Below are 16,744 nucleotides of genomic sequence, written 5' to 3'. Positions count from 1 at the left end.
TGTTCTTAACTTCTTTCTGAAGAAGATTTTCCTGCTCCAAAATAGCTATGAGAACTCACTGATACAGCCTGTTTTACACTGAGCTCTGCTTTCAGACATGGAAGTGTGACATGGGCTATATCAATTCTCTAATGTGGATACAGGCATATTTTGTTCACTTCACTATACAACACGTCCTTATTAGGAGAAAATATATGTGGTTTTAATGACATAACATCTCGTTATTACGACATAATTGAGTGGAAATAATAATATGTGGCAGCAATGCGTCACCGTGTGTCAGTCATCCCTCATTCCCCCAAAGAACTGTGAGGAGGATTCTCTGTGTTTCCACACACTAACACAGCACATGTTTAACTCCACATGTTTAACTCCACATGTTTAACTCCACATGTTTAACTCCACATGCTTAACTCCACATGTTTAACTCCACATGTTTAACTCCTGGCGTGTGCTGCAGGGCTCCAGCCGGCTCCTGGAGACGGGGGTCAACACGCTACAGTCCACACTGGTCCTGAGGAAGCGGGTGGAGGTGGATGAGCTGAGCGAGCAGCTGAGGGACAAACGGCAGCAGGTCCACGGCTGGATGGAGATCCTGCGGGAGAGACGAGCTCAGCTGCAGCACAGACAGACGGAGGTCAGGAACTCCACACACACATGTTTAGATCACGCGTGTCCTCTAAAGCACCGTCTGCAGACCCGCTCACATCACACACCACAGACAGACGGAGGTCAGGAACTCCACACACACACATGTTTAGGTCACGCGTGTCCTGTACAGCACCGTCTGCAGACCCGCTCACATCACACACCACAGACAGACGGAGGTCAGGAACTCCACACACACACATGTTTAGGTCACGCGTGTCCTGTACAGCACCGTCTGCAGGCCCGCTCACATCACACACCACAGACAGACGGAGGTCAGGAACTCCACACACACATGTTTAGGTCACGCGTGTCCTGTACAGCACCGTCTGCAGGCCCGCTCACATCACACACCACAGACAGACGGAGGTCAGGAACTCCACACACACATGTTTAGGTCACGCGTGTCCTGTACAGCACCGTCTGCAGGCCCGCTCACATCACGCACCACAGACAGACGGAGGTCAGGAACTCCACACACACATGTTTAGGTCACGCGTGTCCTGTACTGCACCGTCTGCAGGCCTGCTCACATCACGCACCACAGACAGACGGAGGTCAGGAACTCCACACACACATGTTTAGGTCAAGCGTGTCCTGTACAGCACCGTCTGCAGGCCCGCTCACATCACGCACCACAGACAGACGGAGGTCAGGAACTCCACACACACATGTTTAGGTCACGCGTGTCCTGTACAGCACCGTCTGCAGGCCCGCTCACATCACACACCACAGACAGACGGAGGTCAGGAACTCCACACACACGTTTAGGTCACGCGTGTCCTGTACTGCACCGTCTGCAGGCCCGCTCACATCACACACCACAGACAGACGGAGGTCAGGAACTCCACACACACATGTTTAGGTCACGCGTGTCCTGTACAGCACCGTCTGCAGGCCCGCTCACATCACACACCACAGACAGACGGAGGTCAGGAACTCCACACATACACAAGTTTAGGTCACGCGTGTCCTGTACAGCACCGTCTGCAGGCCCGCTCACATCACGCACCACAGACAGACGGAGGTCAGGAACTCCACACACACATGTTTAGGTCACGCGTGTCCTGTACTGCACCGTCTGCAGACCCGCTCACATCACACACCACAGACAGACGGAGGTCAGGAACTCCACACATACACATGTTTAGGTCACGCGTGTCCTGTACAGCACCGTCTGCAGGCCCGCTCACATCACGCACCACAGACAGACGGAGGTCAGGAACTCCACACACACATGTTTAGGTCACGCGTGTCCTGTACAGCACCGTCTGCAGGCCCGCTCACATCACGCACCACAGACAGACGGAGGTCAGGAACTCCACACACACATGTTTAGGTCACGCGTGTCCTGTACAGCACCGTCTGCAGACCCGCTCACATCACACACCACAGACAGACGGAGGTCAGGAACTCCACACACACATGTTTAGATCACGCGTGTCCTGTACTGCACCGTCTGCAGGCCCGCTCACATCACACACCACAGCCAGACGGAGGTCAGGAACTCCACACACACATGTTTAGGTCACGCGTGTCCTGTACTGCACCGTCTGCAGGCCCGCTCACATCACGCACCGCAGACAGACGGAGGTCAGGAACTCCACACACACATGTTTAGATCACGCGTGTCCTGTACTGCACCGTCTGCAGGCCCGCCCACATCACACACCACAGACAGACGGAGGTCAGGAACTCCACACACACATGTTTAGGTCACGCGTGTCCTGTACTGCACCGTCTGCAGGCCCGCTCACATCACGCACCACAGACAGACGGAGGTCAGGAACTCCACACACACATGTTTAGGTCACGCGTGTCCTGTACTGCACCGTCTGCAGACCCGCTCACATCACACACCACAGACAGATGGAGTTCAGGAACTCCACACACACACATGTTTAGGTCACGCGTGTCCTTTACAGCACCGTCTGCAGGCCCGCTCACATCACACACCACAGACAGACGGAGGTCAGGAACTCCACACACACATGTTTAGGTCACGCGTGTCCTGGACTGCACCGTCTGGAGACCCGCTCACATCACAAACCACAGACAGACGGAGGTCAGGAACTCCACACACACACATGTTTAGGTCACGCGTGTCCTGTACAGCACCGTCTGCAGACCCGCTCACATCACACACCACAGACAGACGGAGGTCAGGAACTCCACACACACATGTTTAGGTCACGCGTGTCCTGTACTGCACCGTCTGCAGACCCGCTCACATCACACACCACAGACAGACGGAGGTCAGGAACTCCACACACACACATGTTTAGGTCACGCGTGTCCTGTACTGCACCGTCTGCAGACCCGCTCACATCAAACACCACAGACAGACGGAGGTCAGGAACTCCACACACACATGTTTAGGTCACGCGTGTCCTGTACTGCACCGTCTGCAGACCCGCTCACATCACACACCACAGACAGATGGAGGTCAGGAACTCCACACACACACACATGTTTAGGTCACGCGTGTCCTTTACAGCACCGTCTGCAGGCCTGCCCACATCACGCACCACAGACAGACGGAGGTCAGGAACTCCACACACACACATGTTTAGGTCACGCGTGTCCTGTACTGCACCGTCTGCAGACCCGCTCACATCACACACCACAGACAGACGGAGGTCAGGAACTCCACACACACATGTTTAGGTCACGCGTGTCCTGTACAGCACCGTCTGCAGGCCCGCTCACATCACGCACCACAGACAGACGGAGGTCAGGAACTCCACACACACATGTTTAGGTCACGCGTGTCCTGTACTGCACCGTCTGCAGGCCCGCTCACATCACGCACCACAGACAGACGGAGGTCAGGAACTCCACACACACATGTTTAGGTCACGCGTGTCCTGTACTGCACCGTCTGCAGACCCGCTCACATCACGCACCACAGACAGACGGAGGTCAGGAACTCCACACACACATGTTTAGGTCACGCGTGTCCTGTACAGCACCGTCTGCAGGCCCGCTCACATCACACACCACAGACAGATGGAGGTCAGGAACTCCACACACACATGTTTAGGTCACGCGTGTCCTGTACAGCACCGTCTGCAGGCCCGCTCACATCACGCACCACAGACAGACGGAGGTCAGGAACTCCACACACACATGTTTAGGTCACGCGTGTCCTGTACTGCACCGTCTGCAGCCCCGCTCACATCACACACCACAGACAGACGGAGGTCAGGAACTCCACACACACATGTTTAGGTCACGCGTGTCCTGTACTGCACCGTCTGCAGACCCACTCACATCACGCACCACAGACAGACGGAGGTCAGGAACTCCACACACACATGTTTAGATCACGCGTGTCCTGTACTGCACCGTCTGCAGGCCCGCTCACATCACGCACCACAGACAGACGGAGGTCAGGAACTCCACACACACATGTTTAGGTCACGCGTGTCCTGTACAGCACCGTCTGCAGGCCCGCTCACATCACGCACCACAGACAGACGGAGGTCAGGAACTCCACACACACATGTTTAGGTCACGCATGTCCTGTACTGCACCGTCTGCAGGCCCGCCCACATCACACACCACAGACAGACGGAGGTCAGGAACTCCACACACACATGTTTAGGTCACGCGTGTCCTGTACTGCACCGTCTGCAGGCCCGCTCACATCACGCACCACAGACAGACGGAGGTCAGGAACTCCACACACACATGTTTAAGTCACGCGTGTCCTGTACAGCACCGTCTGCAGGCCCGCTCACATCACACACCACAGACAGACGGAGGTCAGGAACTCCACACACAGATGTTTAGGTCACGCGTGTCCTGTACAGCACCGTCTGCAGGCCCGCTCACATCACGCACCACAGACAGACGGAGGTCAGGAACTCCACACACACATGTTTAGGTCACGCGTGTCCTGTACAGCACCGTCTGCAGGCCTGCTCACATCACACACCACAGACAGACGGAGGTCAGGAACTCCACACACACATGTTTAGGTCACGCGTGTCCTGTACTGCACCGTCTGCAGGCCCGCCTACATCACACACCACAGACAGAAGGAGGTCAGGAACTCCACACACACATGTTTAGATCACGCGTGTCCTGTACTGCACCGTCTGCAGGCCCGCTCACATCACACACCACAGACAGACGGAGGTCAGGAACTCCACACACACATGTTTAGGTCACGCGTGTCCTGTACTGCACCGTCTGCAGGCCCGCTCACATCACGCACCACAGACAGACGGAGGTCAGGAACTCCACACACACATGTTTAGGTCACGCGTGTCCTGTACAGCACCGTCTGCAGGCCCGCTCACATCACGCACCACAGACAGACGGAGGTCAGGAACTCCACACACACGTTTAGGTCACGCGTGTCCTGTACAGCACCGTCTGCAGGCCCGCTCACATCACACACCACAGACAGACGGAGGTCAGGAACTCCACACACACGTTTAGGTCACGCGTGTCCTGTACAGCACCGTCTGCAGGCCCGCTCACATCACACACCACAGACAGACGGAGGTCAGGAACTCCAGACACACATGTTTAGATCACGCGTGTCCTGTACAGCACCGTCTGCAGGCCCGCTCACATCACACACCACAGACAGATGGAGGTCAGGAACTCCACACACACATGTTTAGATCACGCGTGTCCTGTACTGCACCGTCTGCAGGCCCGCTCACATCACACACCACAGACAGACGGAGGTCAGGAACTCCACACACACATGTTTAGGTCACGCGTGTCCTGTACAGCACCGTCTGCAGGCCCGCTCACATCACACACCACAGACAGACGGAGGTCAGGAACTCCACACACACATGTTTAGATCACGCGTGTCCTGTACAGCACCGTCTGCAGGCCCGCTCACATCACACACCACAGACAGATGGAGGTCAGGAACTCCACACACATGTTTAGGTCACGCGTGTCCTGTACAGCACCGTCTGCAGACCCGCTCACATCACACACCACAGACAGACAGAGGTCAGGAACTCCACACACACGTTTAGGTCACGCGTGTCCTGTACTGCACCGTCTGCAGGCCCGCTCACATCACGCACCACAGACAGACGGAGGTCAGGAACTCCACACACACATGTTTAGGTCACGCGTGTCCTGTACAGCACCGTCTGCAGGCCCGCTCACATCACACACCACAGACAGACGGAGGTCAGGAACTCCACACACACATGTTTAGGTCACGCGTGTCCTGTACAGCACCGTCTGCAGACCCGCCCACATCACACACCACAGACAGACGGAGGTCAGGAACTCCACACACACATGTTTAGGTCACGCGTGTCCTGTACTGCACCGTCTGCAGGCCCGCTCACATCACGCACCACAGACAGACGGAGGTCAGGAACTCCACACACACATGTTTAGGTCACGCGTGTCCTGTACTGCACCGTCTGCAGGCCCGCTCACATCACACACCACAGACAGACGGAGGTCAGGAACTCCACACACACATGTTTAGGTCACGCGTGTCCTGTACTGCACCGTCTGCAGGCCCGCTCACATCACACACCACAGACAGACGGAGGTCAGGAACTCCACACACACATGTTTAGGTCACGCGTGTCCTGTACTGCACCGTCTGCAGGCCCGCTCACATCACACACCACAGACAGACGGAGGTCAGGAACTCCACACACACATGTTTAGGTCACGCGTGTCCTGTACTGCACCGTCTGCAGGCCCGCTCACATCACACACCACAGACAGACGGAGGTCAGGAACTCCACACACACATGTTTAGGTCACGCGTGTCCTGTACTGCACCGTCTGCAGGCCCGCTCACATCACGCACCACAGACAGACGGAGGTCAGGAACTCCACACACACATGTTTAGGTCACGCGTGTCCTGTACAGCACCGTCTGCAGGCCCGCTCACATCACGCACCACAGACAGACGGAGGTCAGGAACTCCACACACACATGTTTAGGTCAAGCGTGTCCTGTACAGCACCGTCTGCAGGCCCGCCCACATCACACACCACAGACAGACGGAGGTCAGGAACTCCACACACACATGTTTAGATCACGCGTGTCCTGTACTGCACCGTCTGCAGGCCCGCTCACATCACGCACCACAGACAGACGGAGGTCAGGAACTCCACACACACATGTTTAGGTCACGCGTGTCCTGTACAGCACCGTCTGCAGGCCCGCTCACATCACGCACCACAGACAGACGGAGGTCAGGAACTCCACACACACATGTTTAGGTCACGCGTGTCCTGTACAGCACCGTCTGCAGGCCCGCCCACATCACACACCACAGACAGACGGAGGTCAGGAACTCCACACACACATGTTTAGGTCACGCGTGTCCTGTACTGCACCGTCTGCAGGCCCGCCCACATCACACACCACAGACAGACGGAGGTCAGGAACTCCACACAGAGCTACACTAAAGAGAGCCGACTGGAGGAAGCCGGAGAACAACGCCTGAGTTAATTTTAACATTTTAAAAAGTTTGAAGGTGTGAAGTCAATACAGTCTATAAGAAATTAGGATGGATGGATGGAGAAGGGATGGATGGATGGATAAGGGATGGATGGATGGATAAAGGATGGATGGATGGATGGATAAGGGATGGATGGATGGATGGATGGATAAGGGATGGATGGATGGAGAAGGGATGGATGGATGGATGGATAAGGGATGGATGGATGGATGGATGGATGGATGAATGGATAGGCTTCAGTGTTCAGATCTGATTCATTGTAAGGCTATGGGAGTTCTTCAGAGATTTGATTGTTATTCTTCAGTCAGATCTGCTAGAGAAGACTCAGCACTCAGAGTCCGACCCGTCTCAAGGTCTGAGCCCAGTCTGGAGGAGCTAAAGCTCTAGGGGTCAGGAGGGTATTAGGGGTCAGGAGGGTATTAGGGGTCAGGTGGTTATTAGGGGTCAGGAGGGTATTAGGGGTCAGGAGGGTATTAGGGGTCAGGTGGTTATTAGGGGTCAGGAGGGTATTAGGGGTCAGGAGGGTATTAGGGGTCAGGAGGGTATTAGGGGTCAGGTGGTTATTAGGGGTCAGGAGGGTATTAGGGGTCAGGAGGGTATTAGGGGTCAGGTGGTTATTAGGGGTCAGGAGGGTATTAGGGGTCAGGTGGTTATTAGGGGTCAGGAGGGTATTAGGGGTCAGGAGGGTATTAGGGGTCAGGTGGTTATTAGGGGTCAGGTGGTTATTAGGGGTCAGGAGGGTATTAGGGGTCAGGTGGTTATTAGGGGTCAGGAGGGTATTAGGGGTCAGGAGGGTATTAGGGGTCAGGAGGTTATTAGGGGTCAGGAGGGTATTAGGGGTCAGGAGGGTATTAGGGGTCAGGAGGTTATTAGGGGTCAGGAGGGTATTAGGGGTCAGGAGGTTATTAGGGGTCAGGAGGTTATTAGGGGTCAGGAGGGTATTAGGGGTCAGGAGGTTATTAGGGGTCAGGAGGGTATTAGGGGTCAGGAGGTTATTAGGGGTCAGGAGGGTATTAGGGGTCAGGAGGTTATTAGGGGTCAGGAGGGTATTAGGGGTCAGGAGGTTATTAGGGGTCAGGAGGGTATTAGGGGTCAGGAGGTTATTAGGGGTCAGGAGGTTATTAGGGGTCAGGAGGGTATTAGGGGTCAGGAGGGTATTAGGGGTCAGGAGGTTGGCTCTGGGCTGATGATGATGTGTGTGTGACCTCATGTCTCCTCAGACTAGACTCAAGGCAGCAACATTTGAGAGATTTGTGGAGGAGAACGAGGTGAAGCGGAGGCGCGCGCTGAAGAAGTTCCTGATGGAGCGGCAGCAGAAGGAGCTGAAGGAGCAGGAGAAGGCCCAGCTCTCCACCCAGCTCCAGGAGCTCCAGCACAGGTGAGGAGCGGTCAGAGGAAACCCTGAAACACCACCACTGACCCTGAAACACCACCACTGACCTGAGGACAGTAGTCATGATCTCTCTGGTCAACAGGCGGCTGTGTTTAAAAGAGCGGGTCAACAAACACAAGATCTTCGAGGAGTTTCTGAGGAAGACGCTCGAGTTACTTCCAGACAGTAAGAACAATAAATCACTCTCATCCACAGGAGCCATAACTATAGATAGATAGATAGATAGATAGATAGATAGATAGATAGATAGATAGATAGATAGATAGATAGATAGATAGATAGATAGATAGATAGATAGATAGATAAGAAATGAATGGATGGTGGGATGGATGGATGGATGGGTGGGTGGGTGGACGGATGATGGATGGGTGGATGGGTGGATGGATGGATGGATGGATTGGTGGGTGGATGGATGGATGATGGATGGGTGGATTGATGGATGGATGATGGATGGGTGGATGGATGGATGGGTGAGTGGATGGATGGTTGGGTGGATGGATGGATGATGGATGGGTGGATGGGTGGATGGATGATGGATGGGTGGGTTGGTGGGTGGATGGATGGATGGATGACGGATGGGTGGATGGATGGATGATGGATGGGTGGATGATGGATGGGTGGATGGATGGATGGGTGGATGGATGGATGATGGATGGATGGATAATGGATGTATTGATGGGTGGATGGATGGAGGGATGGATGATGGGTGAGTGGATGGATGGGTGGGGGGATGGGTGGATGGATGGATGGGTGAGTGGATGGGTGAGTGGATGGATGATGGATGGGTGGATGAATGGATGGGTGGATGGATGGATGGATGGGTGAGTGGACGGGTGAGTGGATGGATGGATGGATGGGGGGATGGCTGGATGGATGGATGGATGGATGGGTGGATGAATGGATGGGTGGATGGATGGGTGAGTGGATGGATGGGTGGATGGATGGGTGAGTGGATGGATGGATGGATGGGGGATGGGTGGATGGATGGATGGGTGGGTGGGTGGATGAATGGATGGGTGGATGGGTGGGTGAGTGGATGGATGGATGGAGGGATGGGTGGATGAATGGATGGGTGGGTGAGTGGATGGGTGGATGGGGGGTGGATGGGTGGATGGATGGTTGAGTGGATGATGGATGGATGGGTGGATGAATGGATGGGTGGATGAATGGGTGAGTGGATGGATGGATGGATGGGGGGGTCGATGGATGGATGGGTGGATGGACGGATGGATGGGGGGGTCGATGGATGGATGGGTGGATGAATGGGTGAGTGGATGGATGGATGGATGGATGGACGGATGGATGCACTCTCATCCACAGGAGCCATAACTATAACGATACAGATCTAGATATAAAAGAATAGAAGTTTGTCCCTTTAGGGCCTCTGTAGAAACACGCCGGCACAAAATGGCGGCTTCAATCAAAATGGCTTCACTGTAAGGCCCCTGCGGTGTGTGGTATACTGCACTTCTGCCAGGAGATCCTCTAATACTACACCCTGAGAATGTGGACGGGGTTGCAGTAGTTATTGCTGTGGTGTGGATGGGCCTTTAGTGTGCTCCCTCTGTGCAGACTATCTAGGGTACAGGGCGGAGCAGGTGATGGCGATCCTCAGGCGCTTCGAGACGCTGAGCCTGAGCCGAGAGGATCTCCTGCAGCAGCTCAGCAGCCGGGCGGAGCAGATGAAGACGGGCCAGAGCCAGCTGGAGGCGCTCAGACAGCAGCACAGCACACGCAAGCTGGTACGGTCACGCATCACAGAGCACACGCATCACAGAGCACACGCATCACAGAGCACACGCATCACAGAGCACACGCATCACAGAGCACACGCATCACAGAGAACACGCATCACGCATCACAGAGCACACGCATCACAGAGCACACGCATCACAGAGCACACGCATCACGCATCACAGAGCACACGCATCACAGAGCACACGCATCACAGAGCACACGCATCACAGAGCACACGCATCACGCATCACAGAGCACACGCATCACAGAGCACACGCATCACAGAGCACACGCATCACGCATCACAGAGCACACGCATCACAGAGCACACGCGTCACGCATCACAGAGCACACGCATCACAGAGCACACGCATCACGCATCACAGAGCACACGCATCACAGAGCACACGCATCACAGAGCACACGCATCACGCATCACAGAGCACACGCATCACGCATCACAGAGCACACGCATCACAGAGCACACGCGTCACGCATCACAGAGCACACGCATCACAGAGCACACGCATCACGCATCACAGAGCACACGCATCACAGAGCACACGCATCACAGAGCACATGCATCACAGAGCACACGCGTCACGCATCACAGAGCACACGCATCACAGAGCACACGCATCACAGAGCACACGCATCACAGAGCACATGCATCACAGAGCACACGCGTCACGCATCACAGAGCACACGCATCACAGAGCACACGCATCACAGAGCACACGCATCACGCATGACAGAGCACACGCGTCACAGAGCACACGCATCACAGAGCACACGTGTCACGCATCACAGAGCACACGCATCACAGAGCACACGTGTCACGCATCACAGAGCACACGCATCACAGAGCACACGTGTCACGCATCACAGAGCACACGCATCACAGAGTACACGCATCACAGAGCACACGCATCACAGAGCACACGCATCACAGAGTACACGCATCACGCATCACAGAGCACACGCATCACAGAGCACACGCATCACAGAGCACACGCATCACAGAGCACACGCATCACAGAGCACACACATCACAGAGCACACGCATCACAGAGCACACGCATCACAGAGCACACGCATCACAGAGCACACGCATCACAGAGTACACGCATCACGCATCACAGAGCACACGCATCACAGAGCACACGCATCACAGAGCACACGCATCACAGAGCACACGCATCACGCATCACAGAGCACACGCATCACAGAGCACACGCATCACAGAGCACACACATCACAGAGCACACACATCACAGAGCACACGCATCACGCATCACAGAGCACACGCATCACAGAGCACACGCATCACAGAGCACACGCATCACAGAGCACACGCATCACGCATCACAGAGCACACGCATCACAGAGCACACGCATCACAGAGCACACACATCACAGAGCACACGCATCACAGAGCACACGCATCACAGAGCACACACATCACAGAGCACACGCATCACGCATCACAGAGCACACGCATCACAGAGCACACGCATCACAGAGCACACGCATCACAGAGCACACGCATCACAGAGCACGCATCACAGAGCACATGCATCACAGAGCACACGCGTCACACATCACAGAGCACACGCATCACAGAGCACACGCATCACAGAGCACACGCATCACAGAGCACACGCATCACAGAGCACACGCATCACAGAGCACACGCATCACAGAGCACACGCGTCACGCATCACAGAGCACACGCATCACAGAGCACACGCATCACGCATCACAGAGCACACGCATCACAGAGCACATGCATCACAGAGCACACGCGTCACGCATCACAGAGCACACGCATCACGCATCACAGAGCACACGCGTCACAGAGCACACGCATCACAGAGCACACGCGTCACAGAGCACACGCGTCACAGAGCACACGCATCACAGAGCACACGCGTCACAGAGCACACGCGTCACAGAGCACACGCATCACAGAGCACACGCGTCACAGAGCACACGCGTCACAGAGCACACGCGTCACAGAGCACACGCATCACAGAGCACACGCGTCACAGAGCACACGCGTCACAGAGCACACGCATCACAGAGCACACGCATCACAGAGCACACGCGTCACAGAGCACACGCGTCACAGAGCACACGCGTCACGCATCACAGAGCACACGCATCACAGAGCACACGCATCACAGAGCACACGCGACACGCATCACAGAGCACACGTGTCACGCATCACAGAGCACACGCATCACAGAGTACACGCATCACAGAGTACACGCGTGACCCCCTGACCTGTGTTTGTCCTGAGGCAGATGGCCAATCAGGAGCTGTCCGAGCTCCAGACACAGCTGGACCAGACCAGGGAGAAGAACAAGCAGCTGGAGATGATGCTCCACATGACCCTGGGCCAGTCCAGAGAGCAGGTACCACCTCAGCATAACCATAGATGCACATCATAACGGCTAGATGCCTCGTCCGCGCTGATGGCCAATGGCGGCCATCTTGTCACACTCCGCTCGCTCACTCATTGTGTCTTAGTGGTGCATGTATATATAAATAACCATAACTGGATTTTCAAACGGTTTGGTTTGTTATAAACCTTGGAGATGTAGTTATGACACTGCATACTAATTAGTTAATAACGTTTGTAAGAAACCAAACCATTTGTAAATCCGTCCAGCGAGATGAGAGTATTTGTGTTCAGATCACTCGCCTTACATCAGGAGCCCGCCAGAAAGCTGGCCTGTGACAAGATGGCCGCCGGTGAGACGGCCTTTATTATGTATATCTATGATGATATGATATGATAACCTCCTCCAGCCGGCCCAAACTCACCTGTGATCCTGAAGACGATCTGGCTCAGGTGTGTTTGATCAGGGTTGGAGATCAGCTCAGGACAGGGCTGGGTTAGAAGCACTGAAGCCTCATTCACACTGGCCACAAATCACATCAAATCTGATGTTTACCAATCCGTTGAGATCTAGATTTATATGTGGTTCCGCATTTCTGTTTCAGCCTGACCGCTCTCATGGGACTGGACTGACCGTGTGAATGAGGCTTCAGAAACATACATAGAAAAACCTAAAAAATGAGCAAAATCGAAACTATATTTCACCAAAAAAGCAATATTTGTATTATGTGTTTGTGTGTATGAATGCTCATCCGCTCCATATCCTCGTGGGACCCAGGACGTCTGAAGGTCTCTGACATCATACATGTCACATGTCCTGTGAAGAGCACATCTGGCACATCTGGGGCTTTGCAGAGACATCAACTTCTCCTTGGTCTTTAAAATGGCTGACATTAATGTTTAGCACTCTTATGGAAATATAATATTTTGTAATTATAATTCACATCGGATTAATTTTACGGTAACACTTTATTTTGATGGTCCCTTTTGAACATTATGTTGACTATAAGTAACTTTGCAAATACATGTCAACTAACTCTCATTAGAGTATTAGTAAACTGTCTGTTTAATATCGGCTAACTCTTTATTGTGATGGTCCATCAACAGACATTACACTGACTATAAGTAACCTTGCAAGTACATGTCAACTTATCCTAACCCTACCAGTCTACTAATACTCTACTAACACTCTAGTTAGTAGACATGTAGGTGCAATGCTAATTATAGTCAACAGAATGTGTTAAAGGGACCATCAAAATAAAGTGAAACCTAATTTTCAAATTGTTTGTTATAAATCAACATCTCAGGGAAATGTAAAGGAGTGGTTCTGGCATCAGCTGGGCTGGTTTAGTGTGGACGTCTGTGATAGTCAAACTCTGATGTGTGATGCAGGCGGAGGAGCTGGGGAACATCCTGATAGCCCTGAGGAACCTGGGAGAGCAGTGTCACCTGAGCCACTACGGCCGTCTGGACAGCCTGGACACGCCCTCTGTGATGGACATGATAAAGGTGCTTCAGTGACCCTTAACCTGCGGCACAATCACACACTCAATCACTAACACGTGTCTCTGTCTTCACAGGAGTTCATGTTGGACAAAGCAGACCTGGAGAGAAGAGCCACGAGACTCATGGACACCAGCGCTGCGATGGTGAAGAAGAGCCCGTCCGGCGGAGTCCAGCTGAAGAGCCGCAGCAGAGCCACAGGGATGAAGACGCCGCAGTAGATCCGCGTGTGTGTGTGTGTGTGTGTGTGTGTGAGAGGTCAGCGCTCTGGTCTACACAGGACGCTGCTTCACTGTGGGAGCTTGTTCACGCCACAGAATGAAAAATAAATCTGAGACTTTCTTTGCAATCGCAACTTTATATCTCATAATTCTTAGAAGTCAGAATTCAGATAAAAAGTTGTAATATGTTAAAGTGTCATAACACACACACACACACTCACACGCACGCACGCACGCACACACACACGCACGCACACTCACACACACACACACACACACACACACACACACACACACACACACACACACACACACACACACGCACACTCACACACACACACACACACTCACACACACACACACACTCACACACACGCACACACGCACACACACACACACAGTCAGCGATGGCAAGTCCAACGACTTCAAATGTAGCTTTTCGCAGACTGGAAGTATAAGCGTAAAAGGTCAGAATGTTTATGTAACGTGCAACTTATTCCCAGGAGGAAAGAGTTTCTCCACTTCGGTGGCAAGTGATTCTGAAGCGCCTCACGTCATCACAGCCACAACATCAGTGGCTAAAAACCCAGGTGATAACGTGAGCTCCACTACCAGAGGAGTAGTATAGTATTGATGATATTTACACAATATTTACACTATAGTAGGTCTACTGATAATATTTACAATAATGTACTGAATTTGATAGGTGTCTCACATTGTCCCACAGCAACATTACAATAGTGTACATTAATGTACAATGTTTTATAATAATACTTTATTCTATTTAGTCTCCAATTCATTAATTTAACATATCTAATATTGGGGGCATCCAAGTTATTTGACATATTTGAACATTTGAAAAAAAAAAAAAACAATAGTTACTTTCCCTGGTATTAAGTCACTTTTATAATGATGTAACTCAGTTACTATTTGTAAGAAGTAACTGTAACTAATACGTGCCCAACACTGCTAAAAACACAATGCCAGCGCCACCGATGGCTCCCATAACCCGAATGAAGCTCATTGATGTGTGTGTGTGTGCCCATTTAAGGAATTCCTCCCTTTATGACATCATACAGGGCCATACTCAAACTCCCGAATCTTGTGTCTATACCCTGATCTATATAAATGACTGGATTGCTCATGTTGATGTTTCCTCGTCAGCTCGTGTGTTCTGTTGAGTGAACAGCACATTAAAGGTGAACTATGTAGGATTTTTGCAGTAAAATATCCAGAAACCACTAGGCCAGTGTTATATATTTTCTTCAGTTGAGTACTTAGAATATCCCAAATGTTTCCAACTATTTGTAAATCGTGAGAAAATTGCTATTTTAACCAAGGAGCCGGGACGTGTGAGCTATGCGTGTGAGGGAGTCGCCTGTCGATTGCGTCATATCTGCGTCACCCTCGGTCTCCGGTTTTATTCAGTGAAACACTTTACTCTCACTGCAGTGTGAACAAGTGTCATAGCAGCCGCCGAGCGAACGTCATAACTTCCTTTTCAACACACTCAGATATATCTAATACGATAAACAGAGTTGCGTTACCTCACACTCAGCACTGGAGAAGAGGAAGTGGCGCCGGCAACTGTGTCATAATAAAAGTCCCACCAGCGATTATGCCATAATAACAGTCCCGCTCTTCAATCGCTCCTGCGGCCTTGCTCAGCTCCACAACACTCGCTCCTGCTCTGCTTCACTACAGTAATGTTAATAATCGCATCCATGAACATGATTTCTGCCCGAGTCCTATCCTGACTGTTTCCCACCGGCTGTGAGGTGAAGACCACATGTCCCGAGATTCTGCGCTCAAACGTGGCGTCATCAAACTACGCCTTTGCTTTGAACAGGCGACCTCTAGTGGACGGAAAAGTTACATAGTGTAGCTTTAAAGGACTGAGAAAACATTTCCTCAGGAGACGGCGTTTCTATATCTGAAGTCTCTGTGCATTCTCCTGAGCAGGGAAAGGTTATTCGCTTAGAGTCAGGAATTTCTCCAGCTGATTAAAGAGTTATGTTCATATTCATTACAGTAGAACATCAGCTCGAGCGGAGGAGACGCCGCACACTGTGAATTCACCTGAAATCACCTTCTGTTGAGTTTATGTATTTATGTTGTGCTGTAGTATTGTTGTTATTCATACAGTAGGCAAATGTTCCAACAATGATTTCGTTAACCACATGCATTTTGAAGCAGTTAATGATTTAAATGATGATTAAAAAATATGTAATTCAACAACATGGCATACACAACACTAATATGAAAAACTTATACTCATATAACACTTGGAATATATGGAAACTCATATGGAAACTGTAAACGGTCTTTAAGAGTCTGAAATAGACGTTGCTCAGTCAGGATATAG

General features: G+C 52.2%; 1 protein-coding gene across 1 annotated transcript in view; it reads left to right on the top strand.

Annotated features, from left to right (window-relative positions):
• Positions 1-14,511, top strand: part of ccdc197 (coiled-coil domain containing 197) — a gene marked incomplete at its 5' end in the record, with an annotated part of 29,713 nt that extends 15,202 nt beyond the window's left edge. The window contains 7 exons of the mRNA XM_079832793.1: positions 461-637; positions 8,342-8,499; positions 8,597-8,679; positions 10,087-10,256; positions 12,558-12,668; positions 14,048-14,164; positions 14,236-14,511. Coding sequence (XP_079688919.1) covers positions 461-637; positions 8,342-8,499; positions 8,597-8,679; positions 10,087-10,256; positions 12,558-12,668; positions 14,048-14,164; positions 14,236-14,379 — 960 coding nt within the window. The 3' untranslated portion in view covers positions 14,380-14,511. The remainder of the gene's footprint in view (positions 1-460; positions 638-8,341; positions 8,500-8,596; positions 8,680-10,086; positions 10,257-12,557; positions 12,669-14,047; positions 14,165-14,235) is intronic.
• Positions 14,512-16,744: the final 2,233 nt, after the last annotated feature.

This window comes from Gobio gobio, assembly GCF_949357685.1.
Source record: "Gobio gobio genome assembly, chromosome: 13".
Classification (NCBI taxonomy): domain Eukaryota; kingdom Metazoa; phylum Chordata; class Actinopteri; order Cypriniformes; family Gobionidae; genus Gobio; species Gobio gobio.
This window is presented reverse-complemented; position numbering and strand designations above follow the sequence as displayed.